The 25,602-nt window shown below is 41.0% G+C and overlaps 2 protein-coding genes across 2 annotated transcripts in view; one reads left to right on the plus strand and one right to left on the minus strand.

Moving 5' to 3' along the window:
• Positions 1 to 1,654: 1,654 nt before the first annotated feature.
• On the minus strand, positions 1,655 to 2,331 carry H2AJ (H2A.J histone). The gene is given in 2 exon segments (XM_081083819.1): positions 1,655 to 1,849; positions 1,852 to 2,331. Coding segments are annotated over 2 exon segments (498 nt in total). The 5' UTR covers positions 2,219 to 2,331; the 3' UTR covers positions 1,655 to 1,718.
• Positions 2,332 to 16,844: 14,513 nt separating this feature from the next.
• The window catches only part of GUCY2C (guanylate cyclase 2C), a gene marked incomplete at its 5' end in the record, with an annotated part of 67,718 nt that continues 58,960 nt past the window's right edge, over positions 16,845 to 25,602 (plus strand). Inside the window, one exon of the mRNA XM_081084147.1 lies at positions 16,845 to 17,061. Within this exon, the coding sequence (XP_080940273.1) occupies positions 16,845 to 17,061 (217 nt within the window). The remainder of the gene's footprint in view (positions 17,062 to 25,602) is intronic.

Raw genomic sequence — 25,602 nt, forward strand, 5'->3', positions numbered from 1 at the left:
ATATATGCCTAGTGTGTGTAGTAAGTGACGAGTCTCAGTCCTCAAGGGGGTATTATGACTATTTTACATGAGGAAGCCTTCTGGATGAAAGGTGAGGAGTGGGGTAAGTAGGTGGACATCTGGAACCTGTGCATGGTGCCCTTGGGGTCTAATCTCCCCAGGAATTAGGAGGCAATAATCTGTTTAACCTAAGTGTGTGTGGCCTGGACTTTGTACACCTCAAAGATGACCACATAGGAAAAGTAATCCCAACATTCGGTCCACAGCAGTGAAGTGACACAAGTACTGTAAACAGAAGCTGACAGCGAATCCTTTCTCTGATATCTGTTCATTGTAATGTCTTTAGTCATCAACAAAAACAAGTGAACTCCAAGAGAGCAGTTGACTTCATTTACAGCTGTACTCCCATCACCCATCACCTAGTACTGAACATGGCATATAAAGATGCTCAGCAAGTACTGGGGAAGAATAGAGAAAGTCCATATGGGAAAATGGGCCAAAGACTACTAAGGATGAAGACATACTCTTTTTTTTTTCCCCCACCCCAGGAACTTTTCAACCCTGACTCACAGGAAAGATGAATTCAAAGAAGTGAAATATAAATTGGGATCTCTGTTATGGGCCCTAGGGGCCAGCATGAAGCTTGCGGAAAAAAAGATGAAATGGAAGGGCTAACCAAGGACAGAATAGGATTGCTAGTGTTTAACTTTTAAATGTGAATTCTTGACCTGAGATGTGTTTGCTCCTGCACTTAAATCATCTGTCCTTACCTTTTCTCACATCTCACATGTTTATTAAAGCATCTCACGTGTTTATTAAAGCATTGCATTTTTAATAACATACTTACATAGGCATGGTTGGCATGAGGCCATTACTTCAGGCCAGTGGAAGAGCAAAAGGGATTTCAAGCAGGCTATTTGTTGTTATAAAGCAAAATCAAACTTACTACATTTCCAAAGGGGTATAATATGATGGAGACAAGACCACCGTGAAGCTAGAAACTTGGGGAAATCATTTTAAAAGCTCATAAGCATATGTTACTCATGACTAAAGGCGTTGCACTGTTATGCAACACGAGTGTCAGGGGAACAATTTTCCAACCTCATGACTCATGCTTCTGTATTACACACAATACTGGGTGTTTCCTTCATTTTAAAGAAATGTGAACACAAGCATGTGTATAAAAATACCTGATATCCAGAGGATGCCAACAACAGCTAACAGGTCAAGAAAAATATAAGTTGACACTGTGTCATCAGAGTCCTTCTTCCAAGACTGAAAGTTACTCCACATTTTGAAAAGTACGACCGGATAGACAACTTCCTACCCTAGACCAGCTGGGTCCCCCCGTCGCTTTTCTAGAACCGGTCTCTGAACTGCCCAGATAGGGCAAGAGAGCTGCAGCGTGGGAAGAGGCCATACAAATAATTGCCCCCGCCGCGTCCACACCTACGGAGATCTCCCTCTCCTTTGCCTGAAGGCGATCGGGGAGCGCTCCCAACTCTGCCCCACCAGGCCCGGGGGTGCCCCCAGGTCTCCCGATCCGCCCGTAGCGCCTCCAGAGTGACCTGCGGGCCAGAGCCGATCGATCCACCGGTACCTGCTCCCGAGCTCCCCGGCGGCAGGCCCCGCGACTACACAGCTCTCTCGACCACACGATTTTCACGGACTTTATTGGCCCCCGACCCCGGCGGGCCCCTCCGCAGCCCACCTCCCCGCTAGATGGCGCCGGGACCCTCCTGGGCATCCGGCATATTCACACACACTGCGGGGCGGCCCTGAGAGGGGCCTCTGCTCTGGCAGTCGGCTCCCGGGTGCCGGCGTCGGGTCACTTGCTCTTCGCCTTCTGACTCTCCGTCTTCTTGGGCAGCAGCACGGCCTGGATGTTGGGCAGGACGCCGCCCTGCGCGATGGTGACTTTGCCCAGCAGCTTGTTCAGCTCCTCGTCGTTGCGGATGGCGAGCTGCAGGTGCCGCGGGATGATCCTGGTCTTCTTGTTGTCGCGCGCGGCGTTGCCGGCCAGCTCCAGGATCTCCGCCGTCAGGTACTCCAGCACCGCCGCCAGGTACACGGGCGCCCCGGCGCCCACCCGCTCCGCGTAGTTCCCCTTGCGCAGCAGCCGGTGCACGCGGCCCACCGGGAACTGCAGGCCCGCGCGGGAGGACCGGGACTTGGCCTTGGCCCGCACTTTGCCGCCCTGCTTTCCGCGACCAGACATGTCCGCCTCTCGCCTCACACTCCAGCGGGAGCAGGAGAGCCGCGGTCCCGTCGGGGTCTGGGCGCGCGCGACGCCGCACCCCGGAACTGCCTCCACCGGCACTTGGCGGCCGCTCGGCAGCGCCTTCCCATTGGCCGCCGCGACGCTCTCGGCTCCGGTTACCGGTGATAGGCAGGCCCCGCTCCCAATGAACGCGCCGGCAGGGGGACCGCCTTCTCCAGTTCTCCCCAATCAAAAGAGCGAACCTCAGTTCTCATTTACATAGCCGTCCGTGGGAAGGGTCTGCCTTGGGGGCTCCTCTGAATGCATTGGGTCCCGAGATTTCAAAGTCCACGCTCCCACTCAGCAAAATGAAGTCTTAAGGTTTTGCCCTGGCCGGTGGATCAGTGGTTAGAGCATTCCTCCCTCTCTGTTTCTTCCCCCCCCCTCCGCCATCCCCCCCCCCCCCCACTTTCCGAATGGAAGGGTCGCAGGTTCGATTCCCAGTCAAGGGCTTGTGCTTGGGTTGCGGGTTTGCTCCCCATCCCCGGTAGGATGAACTATTAAGGAAGATCCAGAAGAAGAGATACTCTATAAGTACAAAGAGCTCAAGAAGTAAATGTCCCTTGAGGTCGCGCACGGTGTGTCAGACGTCGCTGTGCCCCGTAAGCGGAGTTTCTCACATCCTACAGCGTCCTAGCCAGGTAGAGCCTGCACTGGTGGACAACACTGGTCCTCAAGCGAAATCACAAACTCTCTACCGAATTCGGCCGGCCCAGTACTGGGTACGTTGCCTGTTCTTTAAACAAGCGCCTTGCTTCCTGCAAACCCAAAGGCTCCAGCTGATCACCCAACTGGCTCGAAGAGAAGCTTCCGATGGAGTTGTCCATCTGAACGTGAACTAGATCAGATGACTCTGGGTCGTTGGAGCTTTGGAGTGAGGAAACCAATGGTAAAGTGCCTGGGGGTGGGGTGGGGGTGGGGGAGGGTGAGAAGAAGAAAAAGGAAAAGAAAGGGGTGGTGGGGGGGTGTATGTGTGCTCCTGGGAGGGAGAGCGCCCCGTAGCAATATTTTAAATAGCAAAAAATTAGGGAAAATCCATATTCATAAAATAAGAAACTGCTTAAATAAACAATAAAAATCTACAAGATTAAATACTACACTGGAGTGATTTAAATGAAATTAATAAAATTATTATCTACATAGGATAAGTGGAACAATAATTAGGATGAAATTATGTAGATCATTTTTATATTTGATTGTTTCTTAGTGATTTGTAGAAAATTTAAGGTAATCTGCACATGTTAGTCCTTTGCCAATTAGACATATTACAATGATCTCTTAGTTATATTTTCACTCTCTTTATATTATATTAAGGAATAGAACTTCTTAATTCTAATGCAGGAGGAAAAAATTAGCTTTCCCTTTGTAATTTTTACACTTTTGTGTTTGTTTAAAAAATTGAAGAACAGATGGCTTCAATCTTATACAAACTCTTCCAAAGAATAGAAGAAAAATAAAACACTACTCCGCAATTTATGTTAGAAATTAGTACAACCTTGACACCAAAACCTTTTCTCGTGTTATAAAGTTAAATTACAAACCAATATCATTCAAAACATGGAAAAGCCAAATGATCCCCAGTAGGGGGCGTGGAAGGCAGCCGATCAATGATTCTCATCATTGATGTTTCTAACTCTCCCTCTCCCTTCCTCTCTGAAATCAATTAAAATATATATTTTTAAAGAGGAGCCAAGGATGAGCCCAAGGTTTAATATATATATATATATATATATATATATATATATATATATATATATATATATACCTATACATATATATCATCAGAGGGAAGGCAGGGGAGGGTGGGGGTAAGGGGGAGAGTTCAACCAAAGGACTTGTGTGCATGTATATAAGCATAACCAATGGACACAGACACCAGGGGGGTGAGGGCATGAACTGGGGGGGGGGGGGCAATGGGGGGATAAGGACACATATGTAATACCTTAATAAATAAAGATATATATATATATATATCTTAAAAATGAAATTTAAAAAAAAAAGAGGAGCCAAGGATGAGCCCAAGGTTTAAATATATATATTTAATTGATTTCAGAGAGGGAGAGAGTGATAGAAGCATCAATGATGAGAGAGAATCATTGATCAGCTGCCTCCTGCACAGCTCCTGCTAGGGATCGAGCCTGCAATCTGGGTATGTTCCCTTGACCAGAATCAAACCCAGGACCCTTCAGTCCACAGACTGATGATGTATCCACTGAGCCAAACCAGCTAGGGCAATAAAAAAAATATTTTTTTAAAATAAGTAAAAAATAAAATCAGAAATATAAGATATATACTGTTAGATAAAAATAGTAGATAAGAAAGGAGGAATGATAAGAATTTAAAAATTGTCTTAACTCCCCAGCTAAGCAAACTCAGATGCACAATCTTTCTACTCCTATTTAAAACAATACAATGAAAGGGGGAAAAAGAAAAGTAATCAGTAAATGTTTTCATTTACAGAAAACTTTTTAAGCTATAAACTATTAGTGCATGCTAAAAGAGTTTAGCAAGGTTGCCAGGTACAAGGTCAATATAAAAAAGCTGTGGTACATTTATACAATGGAATACTATGCAGCTATAAAGAAGAAAGATCTCTTACCCTTTGAGACAGCATGGATGGAGTTGGAGATTATTTTGCTAAGCGAAATAAGCTAGTCAGAGAAAGACACGTATCACTCATATGTAGAATAGAATGAACAAAGTAAAGTGATGAACAAAATAGATCCAGAGACGTGGAAGCATGGAACAGACTGACAGATATCAGAGGGAAGGGAAGGGGTGGAGGTGGAAAGAGATTAACCGAAGAATTTATATGCATATATGCATAACCCATGGACACAGACAATAGTGCAGTGAAAGGCTGGGTGGGGCGGGAGCCTGGTGGAGAGGGGCAAAGGGGAAAAGATGGGGAATATCTGTAATATTCTCAACAATAAAAATAAATAATAATAATAAGTGTCTTTCTATAAACAATAAGGGATTTTTAAAATACAACTTATAGTTTACTTACAATAACACACACACACATACACACACATATATATAGTAGTTGTGAGTAATTCTAATAAATTATGTACAATACACTTATGTTGATAATAGAAAACTTCATTTGGATAAAGGACAGACTTACCATGTTCATGAATAAGAAGACTCAATATACTAAAGATGTCAAATATCTACAAATTGATCATAGATTTTAACTTTTACACTGTTTTCTAAAGACACTATAGAAAAAATTATTGGGTTTTTTGTTTGTTTTTTAAAGTATGTTTTCATTGATTTTTTTTAGAGAGAGAGGAATAGAGAGATAGAAACATTGATGAAAGAGAAACATTGATCAGCTGCCTCCTGCACAACCCATTCTGGGGATTGAGCCTGCAACCCAGGCATGTGTCCTGACCAGGAATCGAACAGGCAATCTCTTGGTTCATGGGTCAGTGCTCAACCACTGAGCCACATTGGCCAGACGAAATTATTATTTTTTAAAGTAAGGAGAATTATTATATTAAGTGCCTTTGTAGCTTCTTCATCTGTATCCTAAAATATTGTGCACTCCATCCAAGTGTAATTGATAATCAGAAAGGGAAATAGAGCCTTAGCCAATTTGGCTCAGTGGCTAGAACACCAACCGGCCTGCGGACTGAAAGGTCCCAAGTTCGACTTTTTTAAAAATATATTTTATTGATTTTTTTACAGAGAGTAAGGGAGAGGGACAGAGAGTTAGAAACATCGATGAGAGAGGAACATCGATCAGCTGCCTCCTGCACACTCCCTACTGGGGATGTGCCCACAACCAAGGTACATGCCCTTGACCGGAATCGAACCTGGGACCCTTGAGTCCGCAGGCTGATGTTCTATCCACTGAGCCAAACCGGTTAGGGCCCAAGTTCGATTTTGGCCAAGGGCACATGCCCGGGTTGCAGGCTCGATCCTCACTGGGGGGCATGCAAGAGGCAGCCCATCAATGATTCTCTCTCATCATTGATGTTTCTGTCCCTCTCCCTTCCTCTCTGAAATCAATAAAAATATTTTTTTTAAAAAGAAAGGGAAATGGAAGAGTACACATTCTCCATTGGTGTGGAGAGAATATTAAAGTCTGGTTATATTATGAGAAAAATGGGAAATAATTGTCAGGAACATTAATGGTTATTGGGAGATTAATATGGAAAACTATAATAAACCACCTTATAAGTCTTTGTACTTTTTAAATTATTGCCACTCATCTACTTTTTCTTTTAATTCCTCATGGTCCTTTTATTCAATAAATGTTTATTGAATTTTGACTGCTATTTTCTAGGAGATAGAGATACAGAAAGGAGTAAGACAAAACAATTCCTTGATATCATAGAACTTAAATTCTAATGGGGCAAGCTAATTAATTAATTAATTAACAGTGTAATATCAAATGATGGTAACTTTTATAAAGAAAATAAAGCAGGGCAATCTAACAGAGAATGACTGGGGGAAAGAGGTGTTCTTTAAACTGGATGATCACAAGAAATGCCTCTAGGACAGTGATGGCGAACCTTTTGAGCTCGGCGTGTCAGCATTTTGAGAAACCCTAACGTAACTCTGGTGCCATGTCACATATAGAAATTTTTTTATATTTGCAACCATAGTAACACAAAGATTTATATTTTTGATATTTATTTTGTATATTTAAATGCCATTTAACAAAGAAAAATCAACCAAAAAAATGAGTTCGCGTGTCACCTCTGACACGCGTGTCATAGGTTCGCCATCACTGCTCTAGGAGGTGCCATTTGAGCTGAAATCTGGTAACAATAAAGACACCAAGTGTCTGGGAGTTAAAAGCAGTTAGAACAGCTGAGAAAAATGTCCTTAAGTGGGTGGAACTGTGAGCAAGGCAGGGAGTGAGAAGAGATAAGACCTTCAACGTGGCAAGGTAATTATCACGTAGAGTAATGGTTCTCAAACTGTGGTCCATAGACCTGTTGGGTGAGGGTCCCAAGACATTCTAAGGGGTCAGCAAAGTCAAACTATTCTCATAAGAATACTAAAATGTTATTTGCCTTTTCTTCTTCGTTGACATTTGTGTTCACAATTGAAAAGCAATGGTGGGGTAAAACTATTATAACCTCAGCCACAAATCAAGGCAGTGGTGCCAAACTATTCTAGTAGTTATATTCTTCATTTGTAGGATGTTTGAGTTGGAGTCCAGGAAGAGATCAGGATTCATGATATAAAATTAAGTTCAATCACCATATAGAGATTATATAAAGCCATTATATATGAAGTCTCCTAGGAAAAAAGTGTAGACAGAGATGAGTAGCAGAATAAACGTCCCTCCCCACCCCCGCAAATATACTGCTTTAATATGATGATCATTTTGAGCTGCAGGCACTAGAACAACCACAAATGCAGGGAGAGGCTTTCTCTGAACTCCTCATATCTGCCTAAAAAAACTAGATCTCCCAGGGAGTTTCATTAACCAGGGAAAATTAACTCTTATCAAGGGAGAGGAGACTGGAAGTTGACACCACACCCAGATAAACTTTGTCACAGCTATAACACCTCCCATCTGTTCTTCTAAGAACCCATTTATCTTTCATAAAAATAATTTACTCTTCCCTAAGTGGTACACACTTCCCCTCCTCTTCCTGTTGAGATGGTATTTAACCCTGAATTCTAAGCCACCTCTTTATCTGGGTATCTCCCTTGTCTACATAAGGTATCCATGTTAATAAACTTCTGTTTATTTTTCTCTGTTAATCTGTCTTTTATGACAGGCGTCTCAGCCTAGAACTCAGAGGGGAGAGGGAAATTATTTCAGACCCTTCAGAAGCGTAACCACCCTCCAGGGCCCATGATCTTGTGAACTATCCTGTATTCCAACCCTAGAGATTTCCCTGCCTTGCTTTCTCCCACTTTCATGTCATCTTCGGTACCTTCCCTCCTTAATTCCAAATGTATAAAAAAAAACTACCAACTGTCATTCTGGGAAGCATTTTTGAGATCTTGTGTACCAGCATGCTGTCCGTTTACCTCAACTAAACTCTTATAAAAATTCTCCACAGGTTTGGACATTCTTACATTGACAATCTTCATCTGAGAACCTTTTGTAGAAACCCTTCAACTGGAGGAAAATTTGAAACTTACATTTCAACTGCTGTCATCTCTTCCTCCCTTCTTAAAGTTAAACTCAAAAGCACTAAACTCTAAAACTATTTTGTTATTCCCACCCTTCTTCTCTCAAGATCAAGTGCATAACCGGTTTTGTTTTGAAGTCTCCAGTTTTTCCTACGTGAGCCATGCAGAAAGTCCCCAAACAAGCACCTTGCACCCCCAGTGGCAGCTGTACAGCATGAGACACAGGGAAATTGACACCAGAAACTTCTGGATATGACTTCCTGCTTTTTCTCCTGACAGAATTCAAACCTCTTGCATCACTGTTATTATTCCTGCTAGTTTCATGTTTGTTACAATCCAACCTCGTAGCTTTCTCTCTAAATTTTTGTTAAGGACTCTCACTAACCTCCACGTTCGGTTCACAACTTCAGTATAATTCATCTTTCCTGATGAATTTACAGCTCTGTACTTTGTTTTGTTGCCTTTTATTAACTTCTGCTTTTCTGGCAGCTGCCTTAATTTAAATCCTCTTGATTTTTATTTCACAGGGATGTTGTGGGTGCAATCTGTGAATGGGCTTGGCTTTTCCCCCCACTATTTTACATCCTTACTTATTAGGGTATTTCCATCATGCCTATATCTCTGAGAGTTTAAAAGCTTATAAAGACGTTTGAGGCCTGAAAAAAAGTCTTGGCTCCAAAATACAAAACGATAACTACAAAGTCAATTTTTAAAAGAAAAGTGATATGTGTGGAACGTAGTTCCATTTAATACATTTCATATAATGTGTCTTTAGGCAGTTTTTGCAATTTTGAAGGACTAAGAAAACTTTTCTTCCCCATGTCTTTTTATCAGTTTAATTCTAATCCTATTTTTTAGACATTTGTTCATCCTTCAAATAATTTTGCCACGTTTTAAGCATTTGAAAAATTAATTTTTTCTAACTTATACATAATATGAAAAGGAATATCTCTACCAACTCTACATTTCAGAAATTTGTTTTTTTCTTTCAGATATATCTTACTGACTCACTATAAATATGTTTCAGACAATAAAGAAGTATATCTAAATAAATGTATTTTAAATTTTTTTTCCTGTGGTAGATTCCAAATATTTGTGTTAGGGGTAATTTTTAAATTACATTTAGCCATATAATTATTTTTATTGAAATTATTAGTTAGTAAAATTATATAGGTTTCAGGTATATATAATTATTTCTTGAATGCAACTAAAATTTCTTCCACTCTCATTCTTTTCTAAAATAGTAATATTAGCATATGCTTAAGTTTTTTCAGTTAAATTAATTTCAGTAAATAATCTCTCAATTAAAAATTAGAAAAGACATACCTACTATGCACTAAGGAAGGAGAAATCGATGCTGCTGTTTAGAGAATGGCATTGAGGAATAACAATAATTAACAGTTGTTGATCAGTTACTGGGTACCAGGAACTTTATAAGACCATTTTCTATTTTCATTAACCCCAACTTCCCCTCACGGGGATCTGCAAAGTTCATAGCAACAAGAGTAACCTAACTTTCACTTGCTGTTGCTCCTGTGAGCATATATTTCTAGAAGTTACTAGGCATGTCGAATAGTGTCCATTAAACCTATTTGTACTGCATACTGGTATGCGCCCACTGAGCATGAGGGTCTCCGGCAGGTTCTGCTCCCCGGAGGTACAATATGTTAATATTCTGCAGTCCTACCCCTGCCCCCTGGGTGCTGCCATTGCACCAGCAGGCCTTGGCACCACTGTGGAGGACCCTCACAGTGCCAGCGCAGGGTGTCAATCTTTGACCAAGTGGGGAAAAATATCCCTCTCCTTAATGTGATAAAACCTGTCAGAGGACTCATAAGCAATGATGTCTACAACTTACTATTCCACTGAGTCCCTTATTGAGTTGTTCTTTCAGTTATTATTCCAGATCTTTTTCTCCCTTGAACTAAGACATGCATAGATGGGCTGGACTGGAGACAGATTTCAGTAATGGGGCACTGAACTTCCACAGTGCAATGCTTGGCTTTTCCCTAAGAATGAATTGCCTCCAATGTGGCTCTTCAACCCCAGATAAGTGGATATCATTTGGGCAAATCCTATCCATCATCTGACACATCTACCCATGTCCAAACTCCAACAAGGCTGGCAGCGCAGGTTATTGGCTAGAATAGAAACTAAATTTATTTTAGAAATAAGAAAACTGGAGAAACCAAGATGGCAGCATAGGTTAACGCCGGGATTTGCTGCCTCGAACAACCACTTCAAAAATACAACTAAAAGATGGAACGGACATCACCCAGAACCACAGGAAGGCTGGCTGCGTGGAAGTTCTACAACTAGGAGGAAGGAGAATAGCATACCGAGACTCAGAGGAGGCGCAGTGCTGAAGTCAAATACTAAGGTACGGAGGTGCGTGTGGAGCAGGCTGGCGGCTGAGGGTGCGGTTGTCGGTTTCAATCGGGACGGAGTCTCAGGCTCTGAGCTCCAGATCAGGGCGAGTCTCTAGGGACCCAGACTCAAACGGGAGAAGCGGGACTGTCTGGCTTCAGTCGGAACTCGAAGGCAGCTTTCTCTCCGAGGTTTGCAGCGGTTGCTGGGACTCTGAGAGGCAGAGCCTCTGAGAACGGGACTGAAAGCAGCCATAACTGCTCACTCCACCCGCCCTGTAGATCCCCCAGAACCCGCCCCGCCCAAGCCCTGCACAGAGGCATTGCCGGGTAGCCTCAGGCAAAGGCTAGATTAGTGCTGCCCTAGAGATCCAACACAGAAGTTCTCTCACTGCAGACACAGCTGATTCTCATAGCCAGTTGGCCTGGAGGTCAAATCCCTGCCAGTATTACCTACAACAATCAAGGCTTATCTACAACAAGACTTCGCACAAAGACCACAAGGGGGTGCACCAAGAAAGCATAAAAAATGTGGAGACAAAGAAACATGACAGAAATGGAGGATATAGAGCTCAAAACCACACTTTTAAGGTCTTTCAATAAGTTTCTAGAAACTGCCGATAAATTTAATGAGATCTACAAGAAATCTAATAAGACCCTCGATGTTGTGATAAAGAACCAACTAGAAATTAAGCATACACTGACGGGAATAAAGAATATTATACAGACACCCAACAGCAGACCAGAGGAGCGCAAGAATCAAGTCAAAGATTTGAAATGTAAAGAAGCAAAAAACACCCAACCGGAAAAGCAAAATGAAAAAAGAATCCGAAAATACGAAGATAGTGTAAGGAGCCTCTGGGACAGCTTCAAGCATACCAACATCAGAATTATAGGGGTGCCAGAAGAAGAGAGAGAGCAAGATATTGAAAACCTATTTGAAGAAATAATGACAGAAAACTTCCCCCACCTGGTGAAAGAAATATACTTACAGGTCCAGGAAGCGCAGAGAACCCCAAACAAAAGGAATCCAAAGAGGACCACACCAAGACACATCATAATTAAAATGCCAAGAGCAAAAGACAAAGAGAGACTCTTAAAAGCAGCAAGAGAAAGAAACTCAGTTACCTACAAGGGAATACCCATTCGACTGTCAGCTGACTTCTCAACAGAAACTTTGCAGGCCAGAAGGGAGTGGCAAGAAATATTCAAAGTGATGAATACCAAGAACCTACAACCAAGATTACTTTATCCAGCAAAGCTATCATTCAGAATTGAAGGTCAGATAAAGAGCTTCACAGATAAGGAAAAGCTAAAGGAGTTCATCACCACCAAACCAGTATTATATGAAATGCTGAAAGGTATCCTTTAAGAAGAAGAGGAGAAGAAGAAAAAGGTAAAGATACAAATTATGAACAACAAATATGCATCTATCAACAAGTGAATCTAAGAATCAAGTGAATAAATAATCTGATGAACAGAATGAACTGGTGATTATAATAGAATCAGGGACATAGAAAGGGAATGGACTGACTATTCTTGGGGGGAAAGGGGTGTGGGAGATGCGGGAAGAGACTGGACAAAAATCGTGCACCTATGGATGAGGACAATGGGTGAGGAGTGAGGGCGGAGGTGGGGCGGGAACTGGGAGGAGGGGAGTTATGGGGGCGGCGGGGGGAGAGGAACAAATGTAATAATCTGAACAATAAAGATTTAATTAAAAAAAAAAGAAATAAGAAAACTGAACATCAGCAAATTTAGGTCATCTACCCAAGTCCATATGCTTAGCAAACAGCTAAAATGAGATTCAAATCTAACTCCAAGTTTTGTGTGTTCTGTTTTTTGTTTAAGAATATCAAACTGCCTTCTGGAAACTCAAGCTCTTCTTTATCTCGAGGTATACCATTCAGTTTTTTAATGCGTGCCCTGCCTTTCCAACTACCTGCTAAGGATGTTTCAATAAACAACACTGACATTTACTTCATTCAGGAGGAGTTTGCACTCCAAGGAACTGATATCACTGTCCTCTTTCCTTCTTTCCCAAGCTATCGTTTTAATCTAGATAACTACAGTATGAGGAAGTAATCCTTCAGCCCTCCCAGGAGGAAAATAAAACAACAACAACACATACACACACAAGAGTAATATCTGGCTCAAGAAAACAGAGTTCATTTTTCAGGATTGAACTATCGGCCCCACTAACCACTCTTTGACAACAGGGAATGGACTGACTGCCTGCTTCCTTCTGTTTCAGAGCACATGGAACTTTATTACAGCTGAGATACATTACTACTGTCTCCAACCCATACTTCCCATCATATCTAAACACAGCCACCTGGACAGAAGAGCGAAACCAAGGGTCACTAGGAAACTTAACAGATTTCCAGCGACCTCTGGCAAGTGCATGACCATCACCTCCCCCAGCTCTTCCTGAGCACATAGGAATACTATACAAAAGGGACTGGGGAAGGAAGGAGAGGAAGACTTTGCTCAGGGATTAAATATCGTTTCTCTTGAGGAAGGGGAAGACTCCAGGAAATAGGTATCTTAAGGAAAAGAAACAAACCTGTTAGTTCGGAAGCATCCTAGATCTAGATATGCAGCCCTAGTCTACAACAGCGATTTGGGGTTAGTAGGGTCACCCTACTTTGTGCTCTAGATAAGATTACATTGAATCTCATTACATATTTGTACAAAGTCCAAAAATCCTCCCCAATATTCCTTCAAATCCTGAAGTCTTGTGTTGCCACGATCTCTCTGTCTTGAAACTCCTGCTTCTAGCCATCCCGTTCCTGTCTCCCCACCTCCTCTCCCCAACCCCCAATCTGACACAGACTGAGCATCTTTCCATACTTCCCACAAATTAGGCAAGTTGTATATGGCACAGACTTGACTGAGTATTTGGGAAGAGTTGACCAGTTTCATCAGTTTTAAATTCCCAGTAGAATACAATTATGAAGGCAGAAATGTGTTCATTCATGTTATAACTCAGACGCTGAGAACAAGTAGAGGGCACTCAATAAATAGCTGTTGTACAGATGAAGTAAGGCATTCCTTCCTCAGGGAAAATACAAGCAACCTCATATTGTTCTTAAAAGTCTTCAGCCCGCATCTCACCAGGCCTTTGTCACTGGCCATTTTTTCTACGTAGCTCCCAGCCTCTTGCCATCTTGGCACTTCTTTCCCTATTTCTCTTTCCACCTCTCCTCCTCACTCCCTCCTTCCTGATGGTCTCTGGGAACTTCAAATTTTCTTCATGTATATAAAGCAATTTATGTTTCTCTATGCCTAACTCAGAAGGTTTGCATATCCAAACCCATTTGAGTGCTCAGCAACACCAAAGCCTTTTAGTCACCTGACTATCTGGCGTTAGGTGAAATCCAGTGTTTAAAAACAAACAAACAAAACAGTCAACTCAATCAAAACCCACTACTTCAGAATCAATAGTTTTTTGAAGCCACAGTAATATTTAAATATGTTTAATCATATTTAAGAGTCGAATGCAGAAATTTGATTGGTTGGAAAGCTAATTAAACTTCCAACGTGCTCAAATAGAATTACAAAAAGGCAAAATTGTGGGGTTTTTAGTTTTTTTCACAGAGATACAGTCCACTGGAATCACCAACACTGGACAGTTGTTAGAGAATTTAGAGTCCTGACATAAGAGAAATCTAGGCATCCTTTACATAATCTTCTGTTATCCTTTCTTCCCAATTACAGATTTGTAGATGTGTAGAATATGACCACTACCAGCAATCATAGCCTTGAATAGCCAGCCTTGTATCTCCACGAATAACAAGTTGCAAATGACAAGGGATAATAAATAAATAATAATTAATAAGTAAATAATAAATTATTTAATAAATAATAAATAAATAATAACTAATAATAAATCTTTCCACATTGCTCTAGCCGGTTTTGCTCAGTGGATAGACCCTCCGCCTGCGGACTGAAAGGACTGAAAGGTACCAGGTTCGATTCTGGTCAAAGGCACAGGCAGGGATTGTGGGCTTGGTCCCCAGCAGGGGGCGTGCAAGAGGCAGCCAATCAATGATTCTCATTATTGGTGTTTCTATTTCTTTCTGCCTCTCCCTTCCTTTCTGAAATCAATTTTAAAAAAAAATCATTCGATGTATTTCCTGCCAATTCAAGTACCTCGATGGTGAAGTACTCTAGGTTACTGTGTCGTGTACAGCAGCAGTCACGCCCACACGTCCATGGCTGGCTATCCTAGATTTCAGGTGTGAATAAAGTGCCCACTGGAAACTAGTTCTCTACTGACAGGAAACCTGAGCTCCTCCCAGCCCTACTGCCAGCCAATTCTGCTGAAGCTCAAAAAAGCAAGGTAGAGAAAGGACTAGTCAGACACCCGGCGAGATCCCACCGCCTACCCCCTCGAACTGCGTTTCAAACTGGTGGGACCATCTTGGTTTTTGTGTTCCACTGGTTGCTGCAGCTCCTTCATTGTACTCCAAAGCTCTCCCACAGCTATTTTTATCAGTGAGTGATGGTTAATTTATTCTTTTCGTGGAGGGATGAAGGCTGGGACCTCCTAGTCCTCCATCTTGTTGATGTCACTCACTTTAGAACATAAATTTTGCCACAAGTGGTCATCAAGTCAGTGACCCAAACAATGGCATTATTTGATCAGTCATATCACACTTGTGACTCTATTCCCAAAACCCTGTTTAGATCCAGGTCCTCTTCCTAAACTCCATGGTGACTATTCTCACACTTGCACAGTCTCCTTAAAATCAGCATGTCCACAAACAGAAGTCATGCTCTTCTCCCTCAGAGCTGCTCCTTTTGCGGAATTCTAGAACGTAGTCCACAGTTTTCCCATCTAGACAGCTGAGCATATCGGCGGTCACCATTGACTCTTCTCTGACTCAAATGCCCCAAATCTAATACAATATCAAGTCTAACCCATTTTACCTTATAGCTGTCTCTTGATCCCATCTCCACTGCCACTGTCCTCTTCCAGACCTCCTTTACCTCTGAATTGGACCATAGAAACAGCCTCCTGACTTGCTCCATGTCCCCACTCCTGCCTCTCTCCAAGTTAATCCTCCCTTAGCAGCCTCAGACCTCTTCAAGACCACTTTACAAATTTCATCTGATCGCATCCTTGTCTTGATTCTTATCCTTAAGTTCCAAATCCTTAATGGCTTACAGGAAACCCCATGGCCTACCCGGCTACTCCTCTGGCATCTTTTATTGCCACTGGACTCATACCTCTCTCCATGCCAGCCATTCTGCACCTCTTTCAGTTCTTCAAACATCCATACCACTTCCCATATCTGGGCCTTTGCACAAGCTGTCTCCCTCCCTCACATGCCCTCTTTTGCATTCCTATGGATCCTGCAGGGTTCAACTTAAAGAATGCTTTCCAAGGAACACTTCCTTGACTTCCTAGAATAGATTAGGTTAATCTGTCATATGCTCCCACAACATTTTGCACATTTTTCATTGTTGAATTTATTCATAAGTATTTGTTTAATGTTTATCTGCCCTCCTAGAATGCATGTATCATAAGGACATTAATGCACCCATATCATTCATATCTGTATGCCCAGTGTTTTGCCAATACCCAACACATAGTCAGGTCTCAATAAATAGTTGCCAACTGAGTGGTTGAAAAACAGTTCTTCCTAGTTAAGGATTCAGTTTCAATGCACAGTTATAACCTAAACACTAGCAGTCCATCATATTTGTGCTTTTGTTAAGCCTTTTGACTTTTTTTTTTCCACATTACAAAACGTTTTATGTACATACTATACTTCCCTCTTCCCAATGATGTGTCATAAATTGATGTATTTTTATTGGGTGAGGCCCAGGTAATCTCCGTTTATAACTCTGACCTTTCTGTGAGCAAACACGAAAAGTGAACTTTGGTTTATCTCCTACCATAATGTAGCTGCTTATTACTGGCGAGCAGGCTGTATTCCATGGCTCATGTGACCAGTGGGGTCTGACCAGAAAGAAACGTGCGGCAGAGCAGACCGAGGGACCTAGCTAGAGGCTGTCCAGCTGGAGCTCCTGTCTCCCTAAAAGCCCAGAGTAAAGCAGCTGAGCACAAGGAGTATGGTTCTGAGGTGAGCGAGGTCATGAAGAAACCACTGTTGGGCTTGACTCTGTGGTTACTGCTCCTCTGTCCAGGGCTGATGTGTCTCAACAACGAGGTGATTCAGAAATGCAACAATGGCACCTACGAGATCAGCGTCCTGATAATGAAAAACTCAGCCTTCCCAGAGCCCCCGGTAAAGCTGGAAAGTGCAGTGAGACATGGAGTGAAAATCGTGAATCAGTGTCTGAAGAATTCTGGTAAGAATATGGTAACAGAATCCTCCTCCTCCCTGTTACAACCTCTGGGATCAAAGGGTTGCTAAGTGAAGATCTTGTGTTCTTTGCCTGATCACCAACCTTTCCTAAGGGCCTGTCCCACAACCCCTTTTTATTTCAAGGCAGTAGATTCTCAGACAGAAGGATTTGAGTCCGACCACATTTAATAATTCCCTGTTGTAAGATATTATGTTATTTTTACTGTTGCATAATTGTTTTTAAAGACTACGCCAAGCCTTTTCATGTATATAGTTGTTTTGGTTTTTTTTTATTCTTTGAGACTAGATTGCTAGACTTCACACATAATCTACCTTGCTCTGGGGATGGCCTGACTCAGGGGATGCCAGGTGTTCGCAGCAGTGAAATGCCCCAGATAGCATTTCAATAAAAACTGGATTTATTTCTCATTTTCGGAGAGGCATCATGTTTCCTCCTGCAACTGCTCAGGAACAAAATTTGTTCTGGACCTGAGATTTCCTAGGGTTTCCAGTCAAGAAGATGAATTAGGGAGTAAAAATCATATAGATGCTGAATTTTTTTCTGGGATTTTTAATTTATCTGTTCACTCTTTACTTCTCTGGTGGCTATTATAATAAAACATAGTTAATATAATAAATTTCCAATAGAATTTAGTGTTGCAGTTCTTCATTGTATCTTTTAATTATTAAAATAAACTTTATAACATTAGATAAAACATGTAGAATAAAATATTAGGTAAAATATGAGGAAAAAATCACCACTGATCATTTCTAGCAGCCTGGATATTTATATGCTTCTCAGTTTCTTGTTTTTAAGAACATGTTTGGGATCACATAGGAACAATTTTTTAGCCTTCTGATTTCACTTTACATCATTCTAAAAGTAACTTTCCTATAACTGCATAATCTTCATAGCATCCCGAGAATAGATGTGTAATATCCTTTGGAGTAGATATTCTCCCAAATCATCCTATATAATAAAGAGCTAATATGCTAATTAGACCGAACAGCAGAACAACTGTCCAGACGACCTTCCGGGCGACCTTCCTGACGAAGCAGGGGGTGGGAGGGCTGGCCGAGGCAGCTGGGGCTGTGAGGGCTGACAAGGCAGGCAGGGCTGTGAGGCCCAAGCCCCTTGCATGAACTTTGTGCATCCGGCCTCTAGTTTAATAATAATGTAAGATATTTTATTATTTTTAATTTTGCATAATTATTTTAAAAGACTACACTAAACATTTTCATGTATATAGTTTTTTTTTTTTCTATTCTTTGAGACTAGATTGCTGGAAGTATAATTACTGAGTCAATGCAATTTGATGCATCTCAATGGTTATTGATGGTTTTGAGGAGGGTATATCTTAATCTTCTCTATTCAAAATTGTCGGGTAAAAATACCAACAGATATTATACATATGTGTAAAAAGTTCTCTTTCTCTGCAATATACGTTTCTTCAATCCAGCCTGAGGCTGGATTCAGATATAAATAGAGAAACTAAGAGGTCATTTCATAAAATTCCCTATTTACTGAGGCAGTGTGTAGTAATGGGAAGAACATTTTATTTAAAGTCTGAGGACCTGGATTGGAGTCTCTTTCTCAGAGCTTTCTCTCTGTGTGATCCTGGATGAGTGATTTATCTTCTTCTCTCCGAGCCTTGTTTTCCTTGTTTACTGAATACCTCTCCTGTGCTGGGTAAGATATGTAACCTTTGTAATCACAGCTCTGTTAGACTGTCATTGTTGACACTTTCACAATGGAGGTTTAATAACTTTGCTTAAGTCATACAGATTGTCTGTTTGAAATGAGTTTCACACTCATATCCGTCTAATTCCAAAGAGTGAATCTTGCCGCTGTAAGATCTTTACCCACCACGAACTTTCTCATTAAAACAAGGCAGTGCAGCCCTAGCCAGTTTGGCTCAGTGGATAGAACGTTAGTTGGCGGACTGAAGGGTCCCAGGTTTGATTCCAGTCAAGGGCAATGTACCTTAGTTTCAGGCTCCATTCCTGGTTGGGGTGCGTGCAGGAGGCAACCAATCAATGTGTCTCTTTAATACATGTTTGTCTCTCTCACCCCCTCCCTTCCACTCTCTCTAAAAAATCAATGGAAAAATATCCTTTGTGAGGACTAACAAAATAAAACAAACAAACAAAAACAAGACAGTAGAACACTGTGGTTAGAAGTAGAGATTTGAAATCAAACAGGTCTTGGTTCATATACTTGCCTTTTATGCAACCATTTATCACCAGTGACCTCAAGCAAATTATTTAAGTTTTCTGAGCCTCATTCCCTCACCTATAAAATTGCAATAGATAGCAGTTACCTCATATGGCTATGGTGTGAATTAAATGAGAAAATTCATTTAAATTATGCAATACACTGACTGAAAATAATAAGAACTCAGTAAGTGGCAGTTGTTTTTATTATTGTTACTTACTCTTTTTTTTTTTTTAAATCTTCACCTGAGGGCATGCTTAGAGAGAAAGGAGAGTGCGGAAGGGAAAGAGAGAGAGAGAGAGAGAGAAACATCAATGTGAGAGAGAGACATTGATCAGTTGCAGGCAACCTTTCCCAGCACAGGACAATGTCCAATGAACTGAATGACTCTGGCAGGGCTACATATTGTTGTTCTTGAAAATGTTAATGTTGTAGTTGTTGCTAGGCTATTGCTGATATTAGGAGAACAAGTTACCAGTCATATGAAATGAACAGTAAAGTTTATTGGTAAGATATTAATCTCTGAACTCATATAACCTGAATTTGAATTCCTGCTCCATCATTTACTAATGAGTTATTTTTTCTCTCGAAGTTTCACTCATCTCATTTGTAAAACAGAGTTGTTAATGGTGAGGTTGTAAAATAGATTAAATGAGTAGAAAATTTTAGGGGGAAGGAAGAATAAACAATGATGGCCGAATTTTTGCACTTGATGATGCATTTTGTTGGATGAGTGTTGATGTATAATAAACTCAACAAGTGCAAGTTGTGAGGAAAAGATAGGTTCATGTTTTAAACATATTGAGCCTTATTATTTGGAAAAAATCTAATACAATGTAATGAAGAGCTAAATAGAAGAAATTCAAATGTTGTGGGTGATGTGTAAATGGAAGAGTGCAATATTTTCTCCTAGTACTTAGAAAACCTTTGTGCATTTGAAGAATAGGTAGGATTTGATGAAAAAAGATTGCTTCAACCTTAGGACATTAACTCCTCAAGTGTGTATGTTCCATAGCTAAACGCACCAGGCCCATGTACTGTCATGCCCTAGACTCAGACACTATATGCAGATTCACTTTGGTACAACCCCATTCTGAAAGCCTGGATAGGAGATAGAGGGTTCTGAGATCACCCTGAATTTTATTGCATTCCACTCATTCTCCCAGGACTGAGATTCCATGGTATGGTGAGAGAGCAGGCCAGAGAGGAATGAAAAATAGTGCTTGGGGTAATTGCTTATTTTAAAAGTTAAGCTTTGAATTGTCATTCCATAGACGTCTTTCCATTGTCTGAAAAATGTTCAGTATATTCTTGAGAGATCATTTGGAATTTACGGTGATCAAAGGGATAAAAAAACAAAAATAGTTCACATAACTATAAAATGTTGAGAAGTAGCACCATACTACAGTATGTTCTATAGAAGTAGCTCTCAAACTTTTTGGTCTCAAGACCTCTTTACACTCTGAAAAATAATGGTGAAATCTGAAGAGCTTTGTTTATGCAGTTACATTTATCAGCAGGTACTGTACTGGAACTTAAAGCAGAAATGTTTTATTTTTATGTTTTTATTCTTTTTAAATTTTATTTTATTTATTTATTTTTAAATATATTTTATTGATTTTTTACAGAGAGAAAGGGAGAGGGATAGAGAGTTAGAAACATCGATGAGAGAGAAACATCGATCAGCTGCCTCCTGCACACTCCCTACCGGGGATGTGCCCGCAACCAAGGTACATGCCCTTGACCGGAATTGAACCTGGGACCCTCGAGTCTGCAGGCTGATGCTCTATCCACTGAACCAAACTGGTTAGGGCTAAATTTTATTTTATTATCACTTTTTCTTAATCATCACCTGGGGATATTTTTAAATTTATTTTATTTTATTTTTATTTATTAAATTTATTGGGATGACATTGGTCAACATGAACATATAGGTTTCGGGTATGAGTTGCTAGGTTACAAGATCTGTGTATTGCACCCTGTGCCCACCACCCACAGTCAAATCTTCTCCTGTCACCTTATATTAGGACTCCCTTCTCCTCACACCCCATTCCCTCTGGCAATCACCACACTGCTGTTTGTGTTCATGAGTTTCAGTTTTATATTCCACATATGAGTGAAATTATATAGTTCTTAGCTTTTTCTGGCTGACTTATTTCACTTAGCATAATGTTCTCAAGGTCCATCCATGTTGTTGTAAATGGTAGTAATTCATTCTTTCTTATGGAGGGCTAGTATTCCATTGTGTACATGCACCACATCCTCTTTATCTAATCTGCTATAGTGGGACACTTTGGTTGTTTTCATGTCTAGGCCACTGTGAATAATGCTGCAATGAACATAGGGGCACATATATCTTTGGGAATACATGATTTCGAGTTTTTCGGGTATATACCCAGGAGAAGAATTTCTGGGTCATATGATAGCTCTATTCTTAATTTCTTTAGGAATAGCCAGACTGCTTTCCATAGTGGTTGTACCAGTTTACATTCCCACCAGCAGTGGATGAGGTTTCCTTGTTTCCACAACCTCTCCAACACTTGTTATTGCTTGTCTTATTGATAATGGCCACTCTAACAGGTCTGAGATGGTATCTCATTATAGTTTTTATTTGCATTTCCCTAGTTGCCAGTGAAGTTGAACAGCTTTTCATATATCTATTGGCTATTTATATGTCTTCTTGGGAGAAGTGTATTTTTAGGTTCTCTGCCCACTTTTTGATTGGGTTGTTTGTTTGGTGTTGAGTTTTACGAGTTCTTTATATATTTTGGAAATTAAACCTTTGTCAGAGCTACTGTTTGCAAATATCATCTTCCATCTGGTTGGCTGCCTCTTTGCTTTGTTGTCAGTTTCTTTTGCTGTGTAGGAGCTTTTTAATTTGATATAGTCCCATTCATTTATTTTTTGCCTTTACTTCCCTTGCTTTTGGGGTCAAGTTCATAAAATGTTCTCCATGACCAAGGTCCATAAGTGTGGTCCCTATATTTTCTTCTATGTAACCTATTGTTTCAGGTCTTATACTAGGTCTTTGATCCATTTTGAATTAATTTTTATGCATGGGGACAAACTGTAATCCAGTTTCATTTGTTTGCATGTGGCTTTCCAGTTTTCCCAGCACCATTTATTGAAGAGACTATCTTTACTCTATTGTGTGTTTATGGCTCTTTCGTCAAAAATTATCTGTCCATATGCATGTGTTTTTATAGCTGGGCTCTCTATTTTGTTCCATTGATCTGCATATCTGTTTCTCTGCCAATACGATGCTGTTTTGATTATTGTACCTCAAAACAGAAATGTTTTAAATATTTTCTTATCAATTCATTTAAATAACGACTATAGACACTTTATCAGTTAACAGATAATATTTCTTAGTAAGGAAAACCTATATTTATCAAAACAAAAAATAAAAGTAGGTGGGAAAGTGGTTTTGATTTACATTTTTGTAAATCTTTAATGTCAGGCTTCATAGAAAATGGCTGGATTTTCATATCTGCTTCTGCACTTTATATATATATATATATATATATATATATATATATATATATATATATAGCTAAGCAACCATCCAACCATCCAACTGGTAGCTATGATGCGCAATGACTACCAGGGGGCAGATGCTCCAACCTGTAGCTATGACACACACTGACCACCAGGGGGCAGATGCTCAGTGCAGGAGCTGCCAAGCTGTGGTGACTTGGCAGCAGCAGTTCTTGGGTGATGCACCATGGAACCAGAGAGGAGGGAACCCAATTCCAGGATGTGTCACCCGAGAACCACCTTCTCGCAATCCGGGACCCCTTGGGGGATGTCGGAGAGCTGGTTTCGGCCTGATCACCGCAGGCCAGGCTGAGGGACCCCACCTTCCAGAAGGACCTTGCTCACTCCGTAGATGCCCTTTGAGCCATGGTGCCATCCCAGGTGCAGCCTTCCAGGGAAGGACCGCGGGAGATTGGCTTCAGGGCATGCCCAGCCCATCTTGCCCAGTCCTGCCCACCGGCCACCTTCTAATTAATTTCCTTTCCATGTGCATGAATCCGTGCACCAGGGCACTAGTGTCTTATAATAATACATATTTCGTAGTCTCTGGAAACCTCTCACTATATAATCAAGAATGAAGGGGAGTGGGGAAAAAAAGCAAAAATGTCTTAATATAATTATGCAAATAGTTTTGACCCCCTGGACCTCCTGAAAGAGTCTCCGGGTACCTCAGGTGTCAATGGTCCCACACTTTGAGAACTACTTTTCTACAGCAGAATCTGGAATCAGTGTCCTTGGTTCAAAACCCAGCTTCACTTCTTATGTAAATTAATTAACTTCTTTGGACCTCTGTCTTTTCATTTTTAAATTAGGAAGGTAAATTATTAATTAACCTCATAGGATTCAGGAGAGAATTTAGTGAAAGAATGCATGCAAAAATCCATAGCCCAACGCTAGGCATATAATAACAGAGATCATCCAGTTCTAATCTATGAATAAATGGGTGAGAAACTGGGGCCCCAGAGGCGAAATCACTTGTACAAGATCACACTCAATAGACATCGGTTCCCCTTCTCCCAGACCCTGTACAGTAAAAGCCTGGATTTTGCCATGCCCATCATGGGCTGCCTTGAACCTAGGATTTTTGAGTGGATCATCTTTAGTGTCCCTCATAGCAACAGGTAGTTGAGGTGTAAGAGCTGTCTTATACATTAACAGGGAAAGTGTGGCTATCTTCCCAATGCCCCGTTTTCATCATGTGACTGTGCACTGGCCTCCATTTCCTGACTCCTCTTGCTACTTTCCTAGACTTTCTCCACCCCAAATTTCTACTCCTCCCCACATGCGTTTTCCCATTCCACGAGGTCCACCACAGCCTCACTCAGACTATTCTCCTGGCTTCATGTGCCTTGTATTCTCCCTATTTTTATGAGACTCAATAAGATAAAAGGTATAAAGGGCTGGCACATGGGTCACTGACCCTGCATCTTCCATTAACTTTCTCTGACTGGTCTTATTACACTGACCTCTCCTATTTGGTATGAACAAAATGCTGTCATCTCTTATTTAGATATCTTACTAAACAAAGTATAGTAGCAGAATAAGTATCCTTGTCCTGGCCAGTGTGGCTCAGTCGGTTGAGTGGCATCCCATGCACCCAAAGTTCTACCATCCCATTCCCCCTCAATGCACATGCCCAGGTTGTGAATTCGATCCCCAGTCAGGGTTCATGCAGGAGGCAACCAATGGCTGCTTCTCTCCCACAGTGGTGTCTCTCTTTCTCTGCCCCTCTCCCTTCCTCTATAAATAAATAAATAAATAAATAAATAAATAAATAAATAAATAAATATCCTTGCATTAACAACAACAACTAAAAAGGCAAGAGATAAAATGCTTCCTAGTTGTAGAAATATTTCTGAGGTGTCTGTAGAAGAGCAAAGATGTTTCCATTTTCTAAAAGAACAAATCTGTATCTCTTAAAATATTCTAATTTGGATGTTCAGAAGAACAATAACTTCTATTGCTGGTATTCTCTTTTAAAGGAATTAAAAATTATTACATTTGACAAACCTGGTTTTAATATCATTTTACATGTGAATGAATCAAGTAGAGAAATTAAAATGGCTTGTGCAAGAACACATAGAAAGTCACTCATACTGCCAGACTAGCAACTGAGGTTTCCAGGGTTCCTAAATAAGAGCTTCACAAAATGACATATCTCTGCTTAGGTATCAGGGATTTGTCCTGAATATTTTTAAAAATATATTTTATTGATTTTTTTAAAGAGAGGAAGGAAGAGGGATAGAGAGTTAGAAACATTGATGAGAGAGAAACATCGATCAGCTGCCTCCTGCACACTCCCTACTGGGGATGTGCCTGCAACCAAGGTACATGCCCTTGACCGGAATCAAACCTGGGACCCTTGAATCCACAGACTGACGCTCTATCCACTGAGCCAAACTGGTTAAGGCCTGAATATTTTTTTTATTGGAAGGAAAACAAAATGCAAGAGAAAGAGTTTGGTCAAATGATTCTGCTCTCTCTTTATTGTCTTCCAAAATGTGATGCCTAGCAATACCCAGATATATTGGCATCGATACTCTTGCCTTCATCTGAAGATGACCCATTATCCAAAGATTCTGGGCCAGAATGGGTGGGCACAAGTCACTTTGGCTGTCATTGCTTTCCTAACACTTACCAGACCCACATAGGAAACTTGCTGAGTCTACAATAATAAAAAACGGGATGAAGGAAATGTTCTCAACTGGATTGTGGGATGGCTGTGCAAATATATATACATACATAACACACACACACACACACATACGCACATACACACACACACAAGGTGGG

Source organism: Myotis nattereri, assembly GCF_964212035.1.
Source record: "Myotis nattereri genome assembly, chromosome: 2".
Lineage (NCBI taxonomy): Eukaryota > Metazoa > Chordata > Mammalia > Chiroptera > Vespertilionidae > Myotis > Myotis nattereri.